Below are 21,919 nucleotides of genomic sequence, written 5' to 3'. Positions count from 1 at the left end.
AATGCTAGTTTATTGCCATTGGAAAGCTGAGAACACTACACAAGAAACTAATTTTGATTAATCAAAAGAAGAAAGGAATTTAAGGACGTAGTTACCGTGTTGTCATTTACTGACATCTATGTTTGCCCCACCGATCTGTCTCTGGCATGAGGAAAACACCTGGGTCTTGGTCGTCATTGTGCTTAAAAACCTTCCAATACATATTAATAAACAAGAATGTCCCCTCTGGGGTTGAAGCTAACAATCGGGTTTACATTCATAGGCTCCTTATAGTGTTAATATGACTTTTGGGAGCGAGATGAGACTAATCACACATGTGAAAAATGTGCCACCCGTCAAGAGCACATCTCACCCGAGTGACATCCCTCAAAGTCATTTGGCATCCATTTCCCACACCTGAGAGACAGGAAATCTTGATAGCCAATAGGCATTTCTTTTCATCTTGTGAAGATAATGCTATGCCAAAAAAGTATTTGTTAAACAATTGTTTTGTTCACTGTGGCTTTCCCAACATATTTCCCCAGATTTACGGGCAGTTTTTCACAATTCCGGCGAAGAAACTACTGGTACTTTCCGCCTGCTGTAAGTAGGTGCAAATCGTCAGTGGGGCTGCTGATGGGGGGGTTGGACGTGTTGAATGGGGAGGCACAGGTGACCGTCATGTTTGGGCCCATCCAGGGAAGCCTTATATGCTCCGCGTACTGTAACATGCAGTGGGCCCAGATGTGCAATGCTGCTTGCCGCTGCACCAGCCCATGCAGCCGGGTTCTGAAACACTTTCAAATTGTGTCATTTCACACAGAGTTAGCATTCCAAGTGAAATAAAACAACTCATTAGGACAGTTAGTGCGGGGCAAAACTATTATATCTACAAAACATGAAATAGATTTGTATTCAGATATGTAAGACTGGTAATAGTAACTTCTCTAAGGTACTGCAATTTAATATTTTAAACCAGGTGGAATTGATCAATAATGTTTGCTTTCTTGTACCAAGAAAGCAGGGAATTTTCCTTCCATCATTGAGGACAGCCATTTTTTTTATCTTTAGTTTTCCATGACCTTGCTCCTATTTAACAGAGAAAAATCCAATTAGGTGATAAGGTCTGTCTTGCGGCCGATTTAAGTGCTAATAACATGTACTCATAAATCAGAGGTATCTCTGTGCTCAGTGCAAAATCGAGTAAATTAGCTCACAATGAAAAGATTAGGGTGTTAAAACTCCTTATATAGGGGTATCAGTTTACGGTCACGTATTCAATAATATAATGCATTTTGAAAGTTATAGCTCTTGTCCAACTCATATGAATCAGTTCAGTCTATATTAGCATGGCTTATGGAAGGAAAAATGTGCCAGAATATGGTTTGCCAGTTATGAGTAGGCCCTTAGTTAATGTATTTGGGAGTGGAATATTTGATTATCTATTTGCGATGTAGTAAAGTATGTTAGTAAAATATGTTTGTGCTAGGTCTGTTATCAGCTCTTCTTTTGTCTCTCTAAAAGTAAGAAGTCCATTTTCAGAGCCACAGAGTAGGGTCTATACTGGTAGACCAAAGAGCCATTCCAAGGATTCTGACTGGCTGTCTCATTCTTAACAATAAAATGAAGGAGCTAATCCCCTTTGGAATCCAGGAAGGATCTGTGGGATCTGGCCAATGAAACAGAAAGCCCACTTTTCAGGCCAAAACGAATGTACCAGTCCTGTAAAGGGAGCCCATTCTGTGCTGCCAGCTTCCGAAATTCCACCGGTGTGCTGTCGGCTCTGAAAGCAATGCCAGACCAGGAACTGCCTTCTACTTATTAGTAGAGGCGCTGGGGGTACTCTACATCTACTAATGCATCTGCCAGTTCTACAATGGGTGTCAGGGCCCCTCCATTTGATATTACTGGGATAGAAGTTCAATCAGCCCATACAAGGTTTTTAAAAATGCACACAAAGGTTTTCTACGTTTTTGGCTTTTAGAGGTTTCTTCTCAGCAAATTATGAACAGTCGCAGGGAGCATCACAGAAGAACAGAGCCATTTCCCTCCCTATCTTTTAGGTAAGAAATAGCTGCTGCGTAGCTCAATGATTCGTAGGCGGGTTACTAGCCTCATTGCCCTTTGCCAGAAGGCCAACAGCGGCTTTTAGTTACACTCCCCTCACAGGCGGCACAGGCTCATAATTATAAAAGGTACTCAAATACCTTTATTGCCCGCAGGCGCAAGTAATAACACTTATTTAAAGAATGCAGTGGAAAGTTTGTTATCTGATGGACAATAAACATGCTTAGAAAGACGTTTGCCCAGAAACAAAACATACTATCCATAGATTTGCTTCATGTGGCAATCGAAATGCAAACTTTTTGCTGTCGCTGCTTCGCTCATCTTGAGCGTACTCATTATGACATAAAAGAGCACCGTCTTATAAGAAAATACATTAATCAACCACGCTTCCCTCCATGTACATTTTCCTAAAAGCATCGATGAGTAGTATCATAAGTTGGTTGCCTTTCACCTTGATTATGCACTCTCTCTTTCATCTCAGGATGCATAATTCAGATGGCAGACTATCAGCTCATTATAATGTCTTTTACAAAGTTCACAAGTACTATATGTGATGCAGAAGAGACCTGTCGGCTCAAATGGTGGCAAGGATGATGGCTAGTGTTGAAATGTATTAGACCTTTAAACAGACTCTTGATATTATGTAGTGATTTAAATTTCTTGGTAATCATTAAAGAACTGGTCTCCACGTTTAAATTTGCAAATGCAAAATAGAAAATGATTGTGCGAAAGTCTACCGACTTCCATAAATTACAATTGTGCCAGAAGATTGACTTACATCGAGGTTTTAAAAAAACGCAAAACATTCTGTCAGCCATCAAAGTGAACCTCTCAGTGAAATTCATGCACTATAAACATCCACTCTCCACAAATAACTCCTGCAATTCTTTTACAAGGATTTTGACCCCAAAAGCAATCTCAATCAAGGGGTTGTAGGGATACAAATTTTTCTTTACAATCTACTCTAACCAAAAACTCAAAGCGATAATACCTCTTCAAGGCCAACCCCTCTCAAAGGTTCTGAGACGCCCAATCTTTGCAGTGATGTGAAAACGTCAAGGCATTATTCTTCATTCCCATCTATCTGAGCTGTGATCACCCATCCAAAACAGGCAACGCATGTTAAACCGAAACTTGATCCTAGCTCATGGGTGACCAGCTATGGATCTCCAGATCCTCAGCCTGGCTATTGATCCTGAGGACATGCACCAAGAAGCCCATCATAAGTGAACACTTTATAAATACAATAAACAATTAGACATGCGTTGGGCTGCCTGAGGTTTGTGAATGTAGGTCATTATAAATGACTTTACAGTTATAAAGTGCAGGACGTGGATAACCGCAAACCACATTAGAGATATTGTGAGTAAAGTAAAAATGAACATATAAGTAACCATCATGGAGTATATCACCATTATAGCAGCAGCACTAATGATCATCTACACATCAGAGGGCACCATCCAACCCCTGATGAAGAACTCATTCTGAAAACGCAAGACACAAGGGCAAGGTATTTGTATGTAAATGTCCACTGATAAATCTCAACTGTGTGAAATATGGAATTACATCAGTCAAAGACAGCCATCTCCAAAGTGAAACAGCAACCATTAACATATTTTTCCCTCTTTGGGGTCAGCACTGTAGTGTAGTTCATATGTCTTGAGAGGAAGGAATTTATTTTAAAAATAAGGGTAAAACGGATCAGTGGAAGGGCTAATAATAAAACCTAACCAAATACCATTTAAATAAATGAAAACATATCCACCATAATTGTCCAGCAAGACCCCAGGCTTATTACCTCAGATAAATGCATTAGATATTTGAATTTAATTTTTATAGCCAAAGTACTACGGTCAATTTTTGCCATAAAATACAAAAATACAAATGAACCCATTTTTATCTGGAACAATGCTTATAAGTGTCAGGTTACTTCTATTGTCTAAAGTACCACAGGCAGAGCAGATTACATTTATTAATGAAATACTGATCAAGGTTTCTTTCACGTTTTAAGGTTTGCTGAAAGTTGGTCTTTATTTTCATCACAAAATGTAACAAACTTCTTCGAAAAAACTGAAATCCACCCTTGTTCGAGCAATTACTTATTTAACCACGCCCTATACATTTGCTCGGCCCACTTCAGTATCAACCAGACTTGTCACTTCTTCATAGCTCTACCTCTTTTCTTCACGATGCAGCATGGATACCGCTTATCATTCTCTTGGATACATTACAAGGCTTTGAACTAGTGAATGGGTCTAGAAATCAAACTGCGTATTATCTAATCTGAAGGTCCAACCTCCTCCAATCCTTTTCTGTAGCCTAGGGATGTCGAAAACACATTGATTCCAAGAAATTGGCTGCAACTGAAAATGGTTTTTATTTAAACACACTATTGGTAAACTGCAGTTTTGATATAAACATATGGAGTATTCAATAGTAAATAAGAAGTGCTTTCTTTGAAATAATTCACGAAAACAACCAGCACTGCTTGTCCCGGATCTTAAGAAACAAACGCTACTTTCCTACAATTCACCAGGACAAATTCACCTGGCTCCAAAGATGGGAGAAAATGAGTTTGCAGTGGTTGGAATCACTGTTGAGGGTACCCTCTCTCAAAAGTCTGAGGATACTGTAACCCACGCCTTGGAGACTTGTGATATGTTGACTTATGAGCTTGACAGGTCTACTAACCAGGCTTTGGTGCTACATGTGTGAGCTGCAGGCTGCAGACATTTTGAATGGACTCCTATCAGAGAGAACTTAGATCTTTCTTTCTGGTCATCATCAATTCGCATAATTGCACATCCACCTACAATCATATCTAAGATCTGTTCTGGAAAAAATCAGTTTGGATTCTCTTTTTTAAATTCAAGTCTGCCAGTCTAAACTAGCTACACATGTCTTTGTTATCAGCCCTGAGAAAGTGGGAAGTCAATCTCGCAGAACATGTGTATTGCTAACTGTTTTTGAAGACACTGTTTTCCTTCTGTTTATGCTTTCTAATGAAACATCAATAATTAGAGTCATGCAAACTTGGTTTTCAGAACAACAGTGTAATGGATCTGCCACTATAATGCAGGAGGAACAAGCAAGTAATCTCCACGAAATGAATCAATTTGGAGCTTTGTATCCACTTTGCAAGAAGATATATCTGCCTATTATAGCCACCTTTAAGAAGATCATAGGATAAGCCCAGCTTATCTCCAGACAGGTTTGATCAGCACATCTGCAACAAGAGCTGTTTCTAAAGTAAGAATCCCCCGTCCAGGCAACATTTCTCTTTTAAAAATGTTCACCAAAACATGTGCCTGAATAAGGCAGATGTCTCTGTGAAAGGCCCTCTGTGAAGCTCAGAGAGGCCATGAGCCAGTTAGCAGTACTCCTTTTGCAGAGGTCGATTGGAAACAACTTGTGACAAGTTTTGTTTACTGAAGGCATTCTATGCTTCCTGACTTTACCATTTGTTTGCAGAAGTTGACTACTGGTGGGCAGGTCAATATATATCACAAGCGATGGTACAGCTAGGAATCTTGATATGTGTCCTGCAAAGTTACAGTACATGAAAATAACTGAGTGTAGGGTGTAGTGTTTTCCCCAGCCTCGGAGTAGGTAAATTACATTGTCACACACGGAGCTTGGTATTACACATCTTTACTTCTCAGCATGTAACCGTTAACTGAACAATCTATATCATGAATTCTATCATCCACACCCAAGCACTTACATCACTCTTCTATGCAGTCCGTCAGGAACCAAAAGTGGCCTGTCATCTTAAACTCACAAGACACTACATAGGGTATCAAAAAATCTATACAAATGCAAATAAACCTGCTTCAGCACTATTCTGTCTCCATCCAGAATCATTTATGCTGAGATCTCTACTGAGATAAACACTAGAAGATGTGAGCCCACTAGCATGAATCATTAAGAAAGACTCAATTTCTACTGTGCTATCAAATGTTTGTAACCTAAATGCCTCGCTGTTGCGATGTAGTAACAACTTAGATCATTGGGAAAAGAGACCCTAAAATAGATACAGTATCTTTATGTTCCTTCAGAAAATGGAGAGGCACAATAGTAGTGACTGGGTGTAGAAATTAAAAATGGATTCATTGCTAATAAATGTAAGCTGTAGTAGGTGTACCTGAAACAAGGGGACAACACAATAAGCAGGCAATCAAACACTAACTAACTGAGACAACACCTCCACTGGAGGCAAGACCACCCTGGAATCTTCAATGCCATAGATCAATGGAGGATGCAATGTACATTGCAGGTCCGCTCTCTTTCATTAGGGAAATTGATTCCTTATCATCTCCTTGAGAGGCTCGTTTAATATTTTTGTTTTCAAATGTAGGCAAATTTGGCTGGTTCCTAAGGCCTACGCTCTGGGAGTTCCAGAGGTGTGTGCCCAGGACACAGTTTGTTTTACCACCATGTGTCTTTCACCATGTGGCTGTTCACTCAGTAGCCGGTCTCCCGCTAACCTCCGGCCTATTTTTCTGTTAGTTTTTATCTTGGTGTTATGTTTCTTATGTTGCAGTATTGTCTCTTTCTCCATTAAAGCGCTGGGACACTCTTTTTGAGTAGCCGTGCGCTATAGAAATAAATAAATAACATAACATAACATAACATAACAGTTGAATCTGGTTTGTGCTCTCCATGTTATTTTGTCTGGCCTAATGTTTTGGTTGGCAGTATAGTGAGGGATCATGCACTTCAGACCAGTTCTGGAAGTTGTTCCAAATAATAGCTTGCATTCTGCCTGAGAATAAGCCATAAGAAAAAGCATGTCAGTGTGCATTCCTCAATAATAAAGTATACTTGTGGGTTTAATTGCTCCATTGTGTGGGCTGCCGGATTAATGTGGAAAAAATGGCTCAAACTGTTTACTGATGAACCATAATGCACAGAAACATTTTTCAGATGCCTCGTACATTGATGGTGCTTTCAATTCTTATTTATGAGATTAACTGTTTGCTTCATGAATAAAGCTGTGCTGTGTGTTCTTGCAGAACATGCTGCAAAAAAGCGGATTTCAATTTGCATTGTTCATGAAATATAATTATACACTATGACTAAGCAGTGAAATGCAATTTGCTGAGAATATGTTTTACAATAATTGAAAAAGCATTCAAATTATAAGCAGATTCAGTGGGTTAACGGATGGACATTTAAAATCATGCTGAAAAGAATAAAAAAAAATGATGTGCACAAAACAGAAGGATGATTGGCCAAGCACAGCTGACCATAACAATGATCACAGACAGCACTGCTACATGAGCACAAAATGGAGGATGGTCTTTTCACAGGAAAATGGGAGCTAAAGAATACTTGCCAGATGGGTCCACTCGAAAACCAGCCCTTGTTGGCACTTGCTCTGAATGAGAAAATGGGGAACTCGGTGAGGAATAAAATCCCAGAGATAGACATATATGCATTACTATTTTCTATCTTGTATCACATAATTGAAAATATACCTCTTCCATTTTCCTGCATATTAGACAGATGGGACTGTATATTAGTTGAAAGGCTTGGTAGTGACTCGATCCCAGTAGTGGGAGGAGTGCTGGCGAACCCTGCATTTGCTGACCCGCAACGACCCCAGCTAAGATCCCCCAAAACTCGTGCCGGCCGGGGTGGGCGGCCCGGGGGGGAGGCAGCCCGGGGGGGGAACCCTCCCCCCATTGCTACGCTGCTGGATCACAGTAGTGAATGATGCAGCCTTGCTAAAATCAGAGGGTCTTATTTGATGAACGCATTGTGTAAAAGGGGATGACAATTTTTTTACATCTGGTTTTGAAGTCTGTGCCTATAGCGATTTGGGTGCACATAGTGCTAGATTGCATGGTTTTAGCAATAACATTTACCACCATCCTCAAGCGGGACTCAAAGCAGTGCACTAAACAGATGGATGCAAACGATTTTGCACTTATTTGTGCCATTTTCATTAGAGAAAACGTTAAATTGTGAGATAAATCCCACTGCAAACAACATTTATACCACCAAGTTTAGAACAAAAAGCTAATAGACTTTAACCATTAGACTTTTAAAGATTCATTCCTAGACTAAAGAAATTAAACTTATAATCTAGGCAATAACAATGCTGTAACTGTAAAAGTCAAAGAAATAAATGGCTGTGATAAAAAGTTTCCACGAATAACAGACCAATTTTCTGTGGATTTTAAAATCGAAATTCATCTAAGGTTACCTGCTGACCTTTGCTCGAAGAGGAGCTTTTTTATGAAATGCATCTACAAATGTGATTTGTATTTAGTCATACCCTTGTTTGATGTTTCTTATTTAATTCATATTTCAAAGGCAAGTTTACTAGCCCGAGTCACAAAAACCAGTTTAATTTACAACATTGGAAAATTATGGCTGCATGTAGTTGAGGCCAACACCAGTTTACTTACTTCACATGGCATATATGATGTAAATACAAGTTTAAAAGTTGGTTTATTTACAAAAATAATAATAATAATAATCTAAACCTGTTTTCTTATTCTAGGTCTATATAGTCCGCATATGTCCAGGATTAGGAAATATGAAACATTTACTAGGTAACTTTTAATTTCTGTTTTCTTTCTCTTTATACATTATTTTCCTCCCTTATTTTCTTTTCTTAGAATGCACCAAATGAAAGCTGTAGAAACATGAGCACTTTCCCACAATTTCAACATCAGTATCACCTGGAATATGTTTTAAAAAACTGTGGGAACTGACTTAGTATCGCTGTATACCTGTACACCATTGGTTAATGCGCAAGTAAATACAGCTGAAATTAACGGGTGGTGTAATGCTACTCTCAGCTGACTCGTCTTTTTATTCGATTATTTACATAGCATAGAGAATTCCATCTCAATCAACCTCGAAGGCATATAAAACAATATACACAAGCATTACTACCAACGGAATATTAACAATTATATTTTTTCTCAAGTGAAGGCACACTGAAATTCTTTTATCTACAGGCTAGAAAAAAATGTGTATGTAAGTTAAGCAACAGACCTGAAGAAATAATAAAGGATTATTTGATTCGTTTTATGTTTCTTATGAACAACTGTGGTATTTGATCCATAAAGAGAGGAATAAAACATCGGGGTGCATTGTTACTTGAAACTAACTGATAACCGCAGTATCCCAAACTTGGCTCAGCCCAGTAGGAGAGTGTTCAACAGATGTTCTTATTTCAGTCATTGTTATATCCCCAACATAGAGTCAAAAGGACTAAAGCCGTGGTAAGTATTGGTGGTAGCGTAAATGTTACTGTTAGGGTGAGGGTTAAAGTTGGATTTGTGTGTTTGATTTAGGATTACTGTGAAGTGAAGATTACGCCAAGGACCACAGTTAGAGTAAGAGTTAACATTAGGGTCAGGATTAGAGTGAATGTGATTGTCAGGTGTAATGTTAGGGTTAGGTTAACCATTTATACTGCTAGTGGTACGGTTACACATATAGTCTGCTCAGTTTAGAGGCAAAGGTCATGCAAGTGAGTGGCTTAGAGATAGGTTTGGAGACGTCATACAGGTCTCACCTTTTTTAAAAACTCTTTCAGGATTCATTAGGTAATTCTAGAAGATAAATGCTCCAGAGAGCCTGAGATTTCTGACCCTGAGATAAATCCTTCAATATTAATAGCGGCGTGCTTTACTGTTTCCAAAAAAATGGTATGGGGCTATTACGTTTGGCTCTAAGAAGTGTAAGATATCTGTAAATTACAAACATTTCCTCAGTTGATAACATACCTTTTTGCACAGCAATATCCCACATACTGATGAGATCAATGATTGTGGGCTAACATGCTTGGTGTCCCCATGATCAGAATGCAGAAATCTGCTTCAGCAAAATGTAAGTGTGGGGTTGCAAAGGAACACAATCATCCTCTGCTATCTCAACACTAATGATTACAAGCATTGGCATAGCCAATATGTCTCACCTTTGGGACCTTATAAGTGTTTAGTTATCCAGCAAAATATCCTTGGTGCAACAACATCAATTGTTGCATGGCTAAACACTTATAAGGTCCCAATGGCAAGACCTATTGGCTATGCCAATGCTTGTTGTTGTGTGATAGAAAAAAATTGTGGTAGGGGTCGCCTCAACCACAGCTGCCAAATGCTCATGTCATATGCGTGACACGTTTCGTAAGGTTTAGACCTTTAGCAAAAAAACTGTGGAATTCTGAGATCGTTTATTTTAGCCTTCACTCAAAGAGACTACGAGCTTCAAAATGCTACGTGACCCCCCCTCCTAGAAAAAAATCTAAACATGGGTGGCTTACTGTCTTAACACTTGCACCTTTGTAAAATACGGAGCTGCACATTCATCTTCAATTTGGGGCTTATTTTATGGCCATTAGCAGTCTAACTGAAGACCCAGGCTATGGGCACGCACCTCCATGGCTGTAGCCAGAGGGGTAGGGGTGATCGGGAGGAGGGTGTTTACTCAAATAATAAACTGCAGTCAATATTCTTAGATGCTCCAGAGCAGGTCTGATCTCCCACAAACCATTCAGCGCCTGACTCATTAACAAAGAAACAGGAACCAGAGCCCAGCAGTGAGGGGGAGGGCAAAGAGGAGCACCAGGAAGCGAGGAGGATTCAAACAGAACAAAGGGGAGAAATACCTTGCAGCATCAGAGCACTGCGGGGGAGACAGCCATGACAATGCGGGCTTTAAACCGCGCTGCCATTATGACGCTGCCATCACAACGCAAGTCGGTACAACGACTTGCGCTGGAGGGCGCTCTTGGTAAAGGAATAGTTTTATTTTCTATTCCAACACCTTCCCTACTGTTATGTGGGCTAGAGTTGGAATAGAAAATTAAACTATTCCACAATCCAGCGCCTACAGCGCAAGTCGTTGTAATGACTTGAGTTGTAATGGATGCGTCGTAATGGCAGCATGGGGTAACGCCCGCGTTGTCATGACATACATCCCACTGCGGGTATACCATGAATTGTGGGTTCAGAGAATGGGAGTCACAAGAAGGTGGGTGGGGGCACACATGGACAGCTGACAGAAAACGAAGTGGAGCCATCGCGGGAGAAGGAACTGAACAATAGGAAGTGGGGGTATGTAATGGGGAGCAGCGAGGAGTGCAGGAGCAAGAAAAAATGGAATCAGAACAAAGGCAGGTGGAGTTTAGTGTTTCAGGTTGTTGCTGAGCCTCGCTTCTATGATCCACCCCGGAGCTCAAACGAAGCTAGACCCCCTACACTCAAAGTATCACTGCAAAGTTTTGCTCCCTCTAAAAACTCCAAAAGGTTTGAGCCCCCACATTTGCAAAGTTGGGCCTCCCTTAACCAAGGAGTCGGGGGTGGAGCTGGGGTTCTCAGCTGTCTGGCGTTTGCTTGAACAGCCCCTTTCCTGCAGACAGGTATTTTCATGATGGATAGCAAATGTTGGGGGGCAGTCAAGCTTCAAGCCTGTGATAATGTTGGGTCAGTGAGCCCGCGAGAGGTGTGCACGTGCGCGCTGCAAAGACGCTAAAAGAAAAGAAAAAATAGCCAGCAAGTGGCGCGCACGCGTGCACTGCAAAGAATTTAAGGAATGCAGCAGGCACAGTGCGGGGCCGCTACTCGCTCCTGAGCTCCCCAGGCCAGGGCAAAGAGAAGGTGGGACATGCACCTGCCTTTGGCCAATTGCGTGCTGTCTTTCTTAGAAAGACGCATGCAAAGGCCAATAGAGTGTTAGCAAAAATAAAAAGCACACGCGCGAGCATGTGGTCCGAGTTGGAAGTCCTTACTAGAAGCCTCGCAGAGCTGCACATGCGTGCTGGCTCAAGCGAGATCTAAAAACGTAGTCATATGCTAAATAATGAGAACAAATATGTAAGCAAGGTTATAAGTACAAAACGAGTTCAGCTATTTAAATGAGTTGAAGAGACATGCCTATGTTATAATGAAATGGTGAGGAGCATGTGTTGGGTATGTAAGTGGTAAGCAATATAGTGATTTAAATGTAGCTTTGTGCCATGGAGTGGCAATGTTTAGTACCGTTCTCTGGGCTCCAATGTCCAAAGATTTATGTTGAAGCTCCGATGTCCATTTCCTAAGATTCCTATAGGACTTTACATATCTATAAAGATATGATGATTATTCCTAGGTGTCTTACTTAGTGACAAGTGGAGTGTGGAGACCCAGGCTCTTGGGTATCGCAGGAGGAAGCTTGCTATTGTCAACATGTCTGATGTTGCACCACTCAGGCATGGGGAATTTTCTTTCATCCAACGGAAAGGGCGGTCTAGTCACTCTGAGATATTTGACTGGCTCAGATTTATTTTCCAGTTGGATATGGATTGACAATATGTCACCAGCATAGATTTGGAAATATATCTGTGGTGATGCTGTGGGATTTGTGCCAGTCGACCGTCTGAATGATGAACAGTAATGGTGAAAGTGAGCAACTATGTGGGACACCACATCTCATGCTGCTCGATGTCTTGCTGATTTGAAGAGGGACCATTGCTAACATGACAGATTTTATGACTTGGGAAAACCACAACCTTGCACATTTATATTTTTCACACAGCTTTAGTGATGTATCCCTCCTATTCCTGTTCTTATCATACTTGTTAAGGAGGACACGCTAGGAATGGACCTATACAGAAAACCTGTGGAATACCAAAGTTTCCATTCCCGAGACCTCAATGATAAGTAACAGTTGGCCAGTATCTCAGGATACGAAAGAATTGTAAATAAAAAAATGTGCTTTCTTAGAGAGGCTGCTGTCCTATCCAATAGTCGTATGAATAGTGGATATCCAAAATGATTGGTATTTTATGCCTTGAAAAGAGCTTGGTCCTGTCCAAAAGAATATTTTACTTACCCTGAGACCTCTGAGCACTACTGAAAGTATGGCCTGTGTTACCATTTTTAATTCAGCATGACATAAAATCTCTACAATTATTTTTTTTTAAAACACATGGACATACTAACTACATGTGCATGTGCAATGTATGGTCATTGGTTAGGGACCCAACCCCTCTTTACTCATTTCGTAGAGGAAAAACAAATCTGTGTGACCACCTGGTCAATGTTATGTCTTGGAAACTCGAACCAACTAGTACAGCCACCCTACTAGGTCTATCCCGTACTGTGGGTCATTTCAAATGTCAGAATTGCTCTTTATGTGATCAAACTATATACACAAAACTGTTTGTACATGAAAAGGTTACACACTCCTTAACTAACTTTACCAACTGTAATCGAACAAAACAACAGTGAAGCGAACCCCAGCAGTTGCCCAGGATGCAAGGCACCAGTGGAGGCTGTTGCCAATGTGCTGTTTGCATGCCCAGCTTATGTGTGCCTAAGATCTAAATGGATAAAAACCCATTTGCCAGCAAGTGGGTCAGCCCCTGGCACCCCACTGGCCCCGGACACCAAGTATCACTTCCCACGGGATCATGCCCACTAGCTGAGGCGACGCACAAGCACTTTTCTGTTCATAGCAGCAAAGCCAATCTATCTAGCAGCCACACAACACAAGGGTCTATAGAGAATCACCTGAGTACCTTACCATCGCAACACTTTTTTTTAACCATTGTAATATCTCGATTGTTGTCTTTTTAATCTCTTTTTTTTCTGGTATAGTTGTAACTTTTATGAACTAATCTTTCTACTGCAACAATATTTTCTAAGATGGGCTGTTTTTAAATTTGATGAGGACAGGCGGGCTTTTTCGGATCCAATGTTATTCTTTGCTAGCTTTAACACTGGCTCTGGGCAACTTTTGCAGACACTGTACAAGGGCCAAATTTTGACAAACATTAAACAGTCCCCATGCTGTAAAGTTTATGTTTCACCATAAGAGAGAATTTGTGTGGACCCCGAGTCATGTGATTTATGAACTGTTTATTTTCTTTTTCTTTTTTCTTTCTTTACATCTTTTAACAATATTATATGCCTATCGGTCCTCTTGCTTTTATGAAACAAGTTGTCTAAATAAAGCTTATAAATGGAACTAATGTTGTATATCCGATCAAATGTCCCTGAAATTGCATTTACACAGGGCAAACCACTCACAAAGTCAAAGACAGGATAGTTTAACAAAAAGCAGGTTTCAACGTAATGTCATGAATGCCCCATTAGTGGCACATTTTACTGATACGTCCCACCAAGAAATGTCATTCGTATGGCAAGTGATTGATTATGTGATATTACCTCCTAGAGGAGGTGATCTACAGAGTATGCATAACAGATGTGAGTGCAAAACGACTATAAAATGTTCGGCAACCACCGTGGTCTTAATACCCTGGATGAATGAAACTTCATAAACTAAGCCATGTGTGGCTTAATTAATTCATTTTTTTTTTGCTTTGTTTATTATTATATAGTGTTTCACTACACTTACCAATTCGTGCTGACATTTATATTTCCTTGCCCTACTTTATAAAAATTGTGATGATTTATGTAAACTGCTTAGTAACCTATGTTACCATCCGCTATTTGGCTCATATTTGGTTTGAAAGACTCTCTTATTGATGCGTGCTTCTTCTGTTTAAAATTGTAAATTGGCTCTCTTCTCTCCTTTCAATAACTGCCTAAGGTCTATATTCTTGGCCTCATCTGTCGCTCCCTGTACTATATGCCTTCATTTTAAGATGGCCCCCGTCTTTGACATGGCTTTCAGCTCACACTCCTATTCGCACTTCTGCATTACTTTATGGACAGTAGCTAGAGTAAGATTTAACCACACGCGCTCATCTCACTAGATGAAGAACACTGGTAGCAGAGACTTGTGCTGTTGCTCCCCCGTTGGTTTAGAGATTTACTCTCTTTTTTTTCCGCTGACTCATACATGCCACACCGGCTCCCTTCAATCAATTGTGCCTGTGAGTCTATACCCAGGACACGTCAGACTCTTTGTCTGACCTTCTCTATTGGGACCCGACAATACACAGTAAGCAGTCCTTGTGTAATGTCTGTAATTAATCACATTAAGAATTGTTTCTTAGCTCTTAGTCTATGTCAATTGGTTTACAGCCCTGCAAATAATGTATTCCTGCCCGCAATTATGGATTGGTTGAGTCTCCTTACTCACTAACAGGCACATGCATCAGAAGAAAAGCCAGTCGCAAACGGGCAGATTCTCAGCAGCTGCCCCTTTGCGAACGGTATATTTGCATTTGGGATGCATCATCCCAAATGCAAAAATCGCAATTTAAGTAATCTCTAAAATGCGATCACTTGAATTGCGATTGCATTTAAGAAATCCCAAATTGAGATTCCTTAAATGTAATGCATTGAAGTAAAAAAAATGTGATTTCGCTAATAGGGTGCAAATTACCATGTAGCTGAACTTCATGGTAATTTGCTAAACCTTTGAAAAGAGCACTTTGTGCATTTTTTAAAGTTTCATGTTGAGTTAACACATGCCCTTAGGTCATGTGTGTGTGCAACATATGTGCACAGGTCAATTCCAGGGGTGCAACAGGGTGTCCTTTTGACACCCTTGTTCCCTGAAATTGCATGTGCAATTTGCGAGTACCTATTGGTACTCGCAAATTGCGCTTGCAATTTCCCATTCATTCCTATGGGCCTTTAGGCCCATAGGAATGAATGGGAAGCTATTCCTTATTTGCAAGTCGCAATTTGTGAGTAAAAAATAAGTAATGTGTAGGAATCGCTATTATTTTAGTGATTCCTACATGCATAGGATTTTGCGAATCCTTAATATTTGCAATTAAGGACTCACAAAATCCTAGCTTGATGTATGTGCCAGTAAGCTTTTTCAGGGATCTCTGTCTGTAAGTTTAAATTCCCTTACCACTTTCACCAGCTCATTCAGTGATTTCTTTAGGACAGTGAAAATTTACTTTTATTTCCATGCTAATATTCTGTTTCAGATGAAGGACCTTGTAGGCTCTAAATCAGCAAGTCACATGGATTGCAAACTGAATCTTCACTCTGCAGACACCATTTATTATATTCCAGTAATTATCCAGTTGTTGGAACTGGCCCTTCTTGCAGGGTCATCCCCAAACTTTTTTCTTCTCCCTCCCCTATTTTTCCTGACCCGTGGCTGTTGGCAATAGGACTCTGCGCACTTTACCACTGCTGATCAGTGCTAAAGTGCATATGCTCCCTGTGTAAATTGTTATTCTGATTGAATATACCTGTTTGGCATATTTGCATCACCATGAAGTCCCTAGTAAAGTGCACTGGGTGTGCCAGGGCTGGTGATGACAAATGCTACTGGTGGGCCTGCAGCACTGATTGTGCCACCCGCAGGAGTAGCTCTAAAATGGTGTCTCAGGCCTGCCACTGCAGTGCCTATGGGCAGTTTAGAACTGCCATGTCCTCCTGGTCAGTGTCCCCACTGACCAGGCCTAACCCTTCCCTTTTTGTGCACATCAGTCACCCCTATGGAAGGCCCAAGGTACCCCCCTGGGCAGGGTGCCGTGTATGTGAAAGGTAGAGCATGTACTGGTGCAGGTAACATGTTCTGGTAGTGAATTACAGCCATTTTCGTTTTTCACGACTGTAAGGCTATCTTGCTCCATAGGTTAACATGGGGGATGCTGGCTACAGTGGTTAACAGCATTTCTTCCCATAGGAACAAGATAGGACATAAGTATCTAGAATCCCTGAACTCAGAATTTAATAACACATCCTTTGGGAAAGGTTGTTTTTAAATCCTGTGTTTGAGAACAGCACTTTTAGAAAGTTGCTGTTCTCTTGTCTGACCTTTCTGTGTGCCTGGGCCTGTTTGTGTATTGACTGTCTGGTTTGAGAGTGACAGGGGCTGGGGGATTCCCCAGGAGGCTGGATGAGTCCCCACTAGGCTGAATGACTGCAATTGCAACTGGAGTGGTAGGAGGAGTTAGCACCTGGGCTGAATAGGGCTGTGCCTGCCTTCCACAATGCTGGCTCCACCCCCCTGCTGGGCGGCTGAGGACCCTGCCCCTCACTCTGAAAGGAAAGATGCAGCCAGCAAAACAAAGTGCTCAGGATTCACCCAGAACTGGTTCAGACCGGGCTCAGGGCCCACATGCACCAAGAGAACAAAGACTTTAGGGGTATAAGTACAGGACCCCTGACAACAGAAAATTAGATCATCCTGGAAATCAAGAAGGAACCTCTGCCAAGGAGAAAGCTGAAACTGAAGAAGGAAGACTGTCCTGCTGTTGCTCTGCTGGACTGACCTGTTGCTTTGCTGCCAAGGAGAGGGGAAGGACTTTGCTGCTGAGCTGTGTCCCCTGTCTTGAAGGAATCTCCAAGGGCCTGAGTAGAGCTGGCTCCCTGTTTTGAAGTCCCAGGAACAAAAGGACTTCACCCCCAGCTTCCCTGAACTCTGCTGAGAGAGTTATGTCCTTCCTAGAGTGCTTGATCCAGTTGTGGGGCCTCTGGAAGTTGTACCTGAGCTGGGAAGCTTGAAACTAAGCTTGAGTGACTTTTGAAACTGAAAAGTGTCGCATCGCTCGCTTGCGGAGCGCATACCCGACAGTGCGAGAAGTTTCCCGCCGCTACGGAGGTCGAGATCGTTGCAGCGCCTGACGCCGCTGCCAGAGACGTCGCATCCTTCGTTTGCGGGACGCACTAGACCGGTGCGGGAGAATCGAACATCGATGTGAGTATCGTCGCAGAGCCTGTCGTCGCTGGGTGAGAAAGCCGCACCGCTTGCTTGCGGACCGCATCACGTCGCTGCGAGCATCGTCGCAGAATCAACGCATCGAGGAGCTGCGAGAGAGAGGATCCCCGCTGGACCGCGCATCGTCGCCCCGGAGATCGTCGCAGCCCCTACGAGATCGTCGCATCGTGCCTTTGCGAGAACAGACTTCCTATGAAACCTACGCACCGGAATCCATACAAGTGACCTTCCTCCCCATACAGACCGGATTCGTCGCAACACGCCCGCTGCTGCAGCGGGGCTGTCGCATCGCCTCCCCAGGGTCTCAGGAGCAACGCATGGCTTGTTTTCCACCGCAACAGCTTCTGCTTTTGGAACTTTGTTGCAACTAGAAGGTACTGTGAGTAAACGTGACGCAACTGTGAACTTTTCACGCATCAGTAGAGAATTCTATTGCAACGTAGAGAATTCTAACGCAACCTTAAGAACTCTTTTTGAAACCATATTCTTGAACTGTGTATGTTGGATTTTTGTCGTTTTGGTCTTGTGTAGTTTAGATTAAAAATACCTTTATTTTTCGAAACTGTTGTAGAGTCAGTTTGTGGTGTTTTCACTGTGTTACTGTGAGTGTTGGTACAAATACTTTACGCATTGCCTCTGGTTAGCCTAGACTGCTCGTGCCAAGCTACCTAGAGGGTGAGCAGGGGTTATCTCAGAGTGTTATCTCCTTGCCCTGACTAGAAGCAAGGGTCCCTATTTGGACAGTGGTACCTACCTCTGCCAACTAGAGACCCCCAGATCTAACATTGGTGGTCAGGCGGTGGGATTTGAACTTGTATTTGTACTTGACCCACAGTAATTGGTGTACATCACTAGTGAGTGCAGACCACTACGCACCCACATACTGTTTGGTCTTTTTCCGGTGTCCTCCTGGAAGTATTTTTGGATATTGAGACTCTGGCTAGTGTTGCACCTGTAAAATCCTGCCAAAATGGAAGTCAACTTTTTCCACCTGTGCATCTACTCAGAAGAGGAGATAAAAGCCTTTTGCAAGAAGAGGGGGCTGCCCGTGGAGAAAGGTTCCACAAGGAGGGATCTTGAGGGATGCCTGTATTCCCATGAGGCCAGAATTTGGGAAGCAACATTAGCAGATGATTCTGAGGAGGAGGACTTCTCTGACAGTGAGGAAGAGAAAGATGAGTGGCTCCTTGCTGCTGAGCAAAGGTGCAGAGAATTAGACCGGCTAAACAAGGAAGGTATGATCCTGTGGGCCTTAGCCCAGAAAGAAAAATGGGATGCTCAAGGAAGGAGCTTTGCTGAGTTGGAGGTGGAGTCCAGCTCAGATGGTGGCAGCATGTTTATGACATCTAGTGCTGAGAGAAAGGTACAAACACCCAGAGATGTGGCACCTGACTTGAGGGAGGGGGTCGACATACACCAGGGGGTTCAGGTTTATGATGTAGTTCCAGTGGAGTGCAGTGTCCCTGAGGTAGATTGGGGGACTGGCACAGGGGACCATATTCCTAGTGGTGGGAAGGACACTCTACTGACTCTAGATGAGAGGTACAGGGAGTGGGGTTCCCCCATGGTAGAAACCTTGGTGTGTGTGTGTGAAGACCAGCCAGAAGAGTGTGGGTTGTGTGACAGAGACAGTCAGATACTGTCTTGCCAGTCTCAGGAGAGTGATGTGGGGTACTTGTGTGAGGCACTGGAGGGTGAGGCAAAGGGTAGCTTGGTTAACAACTGTGGGGGGCTGTGTGATTCATTTGTTGAAGAGCATATTTTAAGTCCCTGTTTTCCAGAGCTATGCCAACACCCGGTAGAGTGTGAGTTCTCTGATCCCAGAGAGCTTGCGTTGGAGGCAGACCTCTTGGTGAATTCCAGAGAGTCTGAGGAGGTATTGGGGGAGTGATCCCAAAAGGAGTGGCTTAGATATCTTCCAGACCTGTGAGGTGGAAGAGGTTCAGTGTAGCCCGGTTAGGTCCCAGTGTAGTGGGAGGGGTGTAGGGACTCATGTCCGGTCTCAGTGGAGAAGGAGTGAGTGTGGGACGGTGTGTCTCACGGTGCTCGAAACCCAGTCTCAGGGCCTGGAGGGTTCCTTAAGGGAACACCAGGTTGAGGACCTATACTGTACTTGTAGGCCATTTGAGGAGGATCTGCTAGTGTCTGGTGAATGGGGAGTGCCTGTAACCAGGCCTCCATCAGTTCTGGTGTCTGGCAGTGCCGCTCCATTTGGGAGGGTACAGAAGTCCAGACTGAGGGGTGAGAGGGGGAAGGAGTCCCCAGTGGGAGAACCAGTGGGTCAGGGACCAGTCAGAAGGGCTTAGCCCCCAGTGAGTGATCATGGTGACCTCACTTCTGTCCTGGGGGATCTTCCCGCGCTGTCAGGTGGACAGGGGTCGGGAGATCTGCGCCAGGTAGACTGTCACAGGACACATGAGTTGTGTGTCACCCTCAAGGGGGTACTATGTGAGTCCCCAGAAGTCCTGGCGTGCCAGGCAAATGCACAACTGCAGGTTTTGGTCCCTGGGTTGGGAGACCAGGTTCAGGATCTGCCTGACCTGGAAGGAAGGACATCTGTAACCAGTGTCCTGACCAATATGGTTCCCAGGGATACCCCTCCAGTAGGGAGGGTGCAGCGCTCTGGAAGGGGGTGCATAGGGAGGGAGTCCTCGCCTCTGACCCCGGTACAACCTGAGGGGTTAAACCCTAGGTTGGGAGACCAGTTGCTGGAGGGAGGTCCTGAACTGGTAGGAAAGTTGTATTCTTGGTTGTCTTGGTGGGCAGGATTGCCCCTGGAAGGAGGGCAGGAGTCTCACCCTGGGGGTGGACTGGGCCACCCCGTTGTGTTGGCCAGGTGGGTACTGTGTACCAGTGTGGGCATATCCGTGAGTGAAGTCCTGGTGCGCCAGGCAAGTGTTCCACCGCAGGGGTTGGTCCCTGGGTGGGGAAGTCAGGTTCAGGTGCTGCCTGACCTGGAGGCTTTGGAGCCTAGGGTTGAGGGCCAGGCCCGGGGTATCCCCCCTGACCTGAAATACCAGTTGCAGGATAGCACCCCTGAACTGGTGGATGAATGGTGCAGGATACCTGCCACAGGTGCCCTGACTATTCTAGATGGGGGTACTGCTCCCGGTGGGAGGGTACAGATCCCCAAGGAAGAAGAGGGCCTGGTGTGGGGAAGCCCACCTCAGCCTCCTGTCCAGCCGCCGGATACAGGGCCGGGACTGGTGGGTCAGTGCCAGAGTGTCAGACCTGACCTGACAAGAGAGGGAGTGGACAAAGGGTGCCAAGCACCTGGGGCTACTGCCCCCCACCGTCTGATGCCACAGGGGTTTGAGAGCCATGAGAGGCATAAGGCCTGGGTCTTATCCCTGATCACTGGCGGTGGTCACTGTGACTTGCTGTCGGTCTGTTGGGACACACCTGTGAGGAAATTAAAGTTAGGTGCTGCACAGGTGGTGTCCACAGGTGATGGCATGGTGGACCCTGAGAGTATGGATAGAGTGATCCAACTGGGTTTAGGACGGCGTAGAACAGGACTGCCCTGCTGTGTGGGCCAGTTCCCTTGTTCTATCGCCTTAAGCAGAGAATACCATCGAGGTATTGTTTGGTCTACCCTGGCTTTAGGCTGGAAGGGGGTTGTGTTGGTACTGGCCCCTTCTTGCAGGGTCATCCCCAAACTTTTTGCTTCTCCCTCCCCTATTTTTCCTGACCCGTGGCTGTTGGCAATAGGACTCTGCGCACTTTACCACTGCTGATCAGTGCTAAAGTGCATATGCTCCCTGTGTAAATTGTTATTCTGATTGAATATACCTATTTGGCATATTTGTATCACCATGAAGTCCCTAGTAAAGTGCACTGGGTGTGCCAGGGCTGGTGATGACAAATGCTACTGGTGGGCCTGCAGCACTGATTGTGCCACCCACAGGAGTAGCTCTAAAATGGTGTCTCAGGCCTGCCACTGCAGTGCCTATGGGCAGTTTAGAACTGCCATGTCCTCCTGGTCAGTGTCCCCACTGACCAGGCCTAACCCTTCCCTTTTCATGCACATCAGTCACCCCTATGGAAGGCCCAAGGTACCCCCCTGGGCAGGGTGCCGTGTATGTGAAAGGTAGAGCATTTACTGGTGCAGGTAACAAGTTCTGGTAGTGAATTACAGCCATTTTCGTTTTTCACTACTGTAAGGCTATCTTGCTCCATAGGTTAACATGGGGGATGCTGGCTACAGTGGTTAACAGCATTTCTTCCCATAGGAACAAGATAGGACATAAGTATCTAGTATCCCTGAACTCAA

At 43.6% G+C, this 21,919-nt stretch overlaps 1 protein-coding gene across 3 annotated transcripts in view; it reads right to left on the bottom strand.

Moving 5' to 3' along the window:
• MAGI2 (membrane associated guanylate kinase, WW and PDZ domain containing 2) overlaps window positions 1-21,919 on the bottom strand; it is a 2,996,284-nt gene that overhangs the window by 283,100 nt on the left and 2,691,265 nt on the right. For 2 of the 3 annotated variants that reach the window (XM_078679471.1, XM_078679479.1), the window contains one exon: window positions 7,385-7,426. The exons of the other annotated variant lie outside the window; for it this stretch is intronic. In XM_078679471.1, coding sequence (XP_078535597.1) covers window positions 7,385-7,426 — 42 coding nt within the window. The remainder of the gene's footprint in view (window positions 1-7,384; window positions 7,427-21,919) is intronic. 3 annotated transcript variants of the gene reach the window in all.

Source organism: Lissotriton helveticus, chromosome 1_1 (genome assembly GCF_964261635.1).
Source record: "Lissotriton helveticus chromosome 1_1, aLisHel1.1, whole genome shotgun sequence".
In the NCBI taxonomy this organism is placed as follows: domain Eukaryota; kingdom Metazoa; phylum Chordata; class Amphibia; order Caudata; family Salamandridae; genus Lissotriton; species Lissotriton helveticus.
The sequence above is the reverse complement of the archived record's forward strand: the minus strand, read 5'-3'. Positions and strand labels throughout refer to the sequence as shown.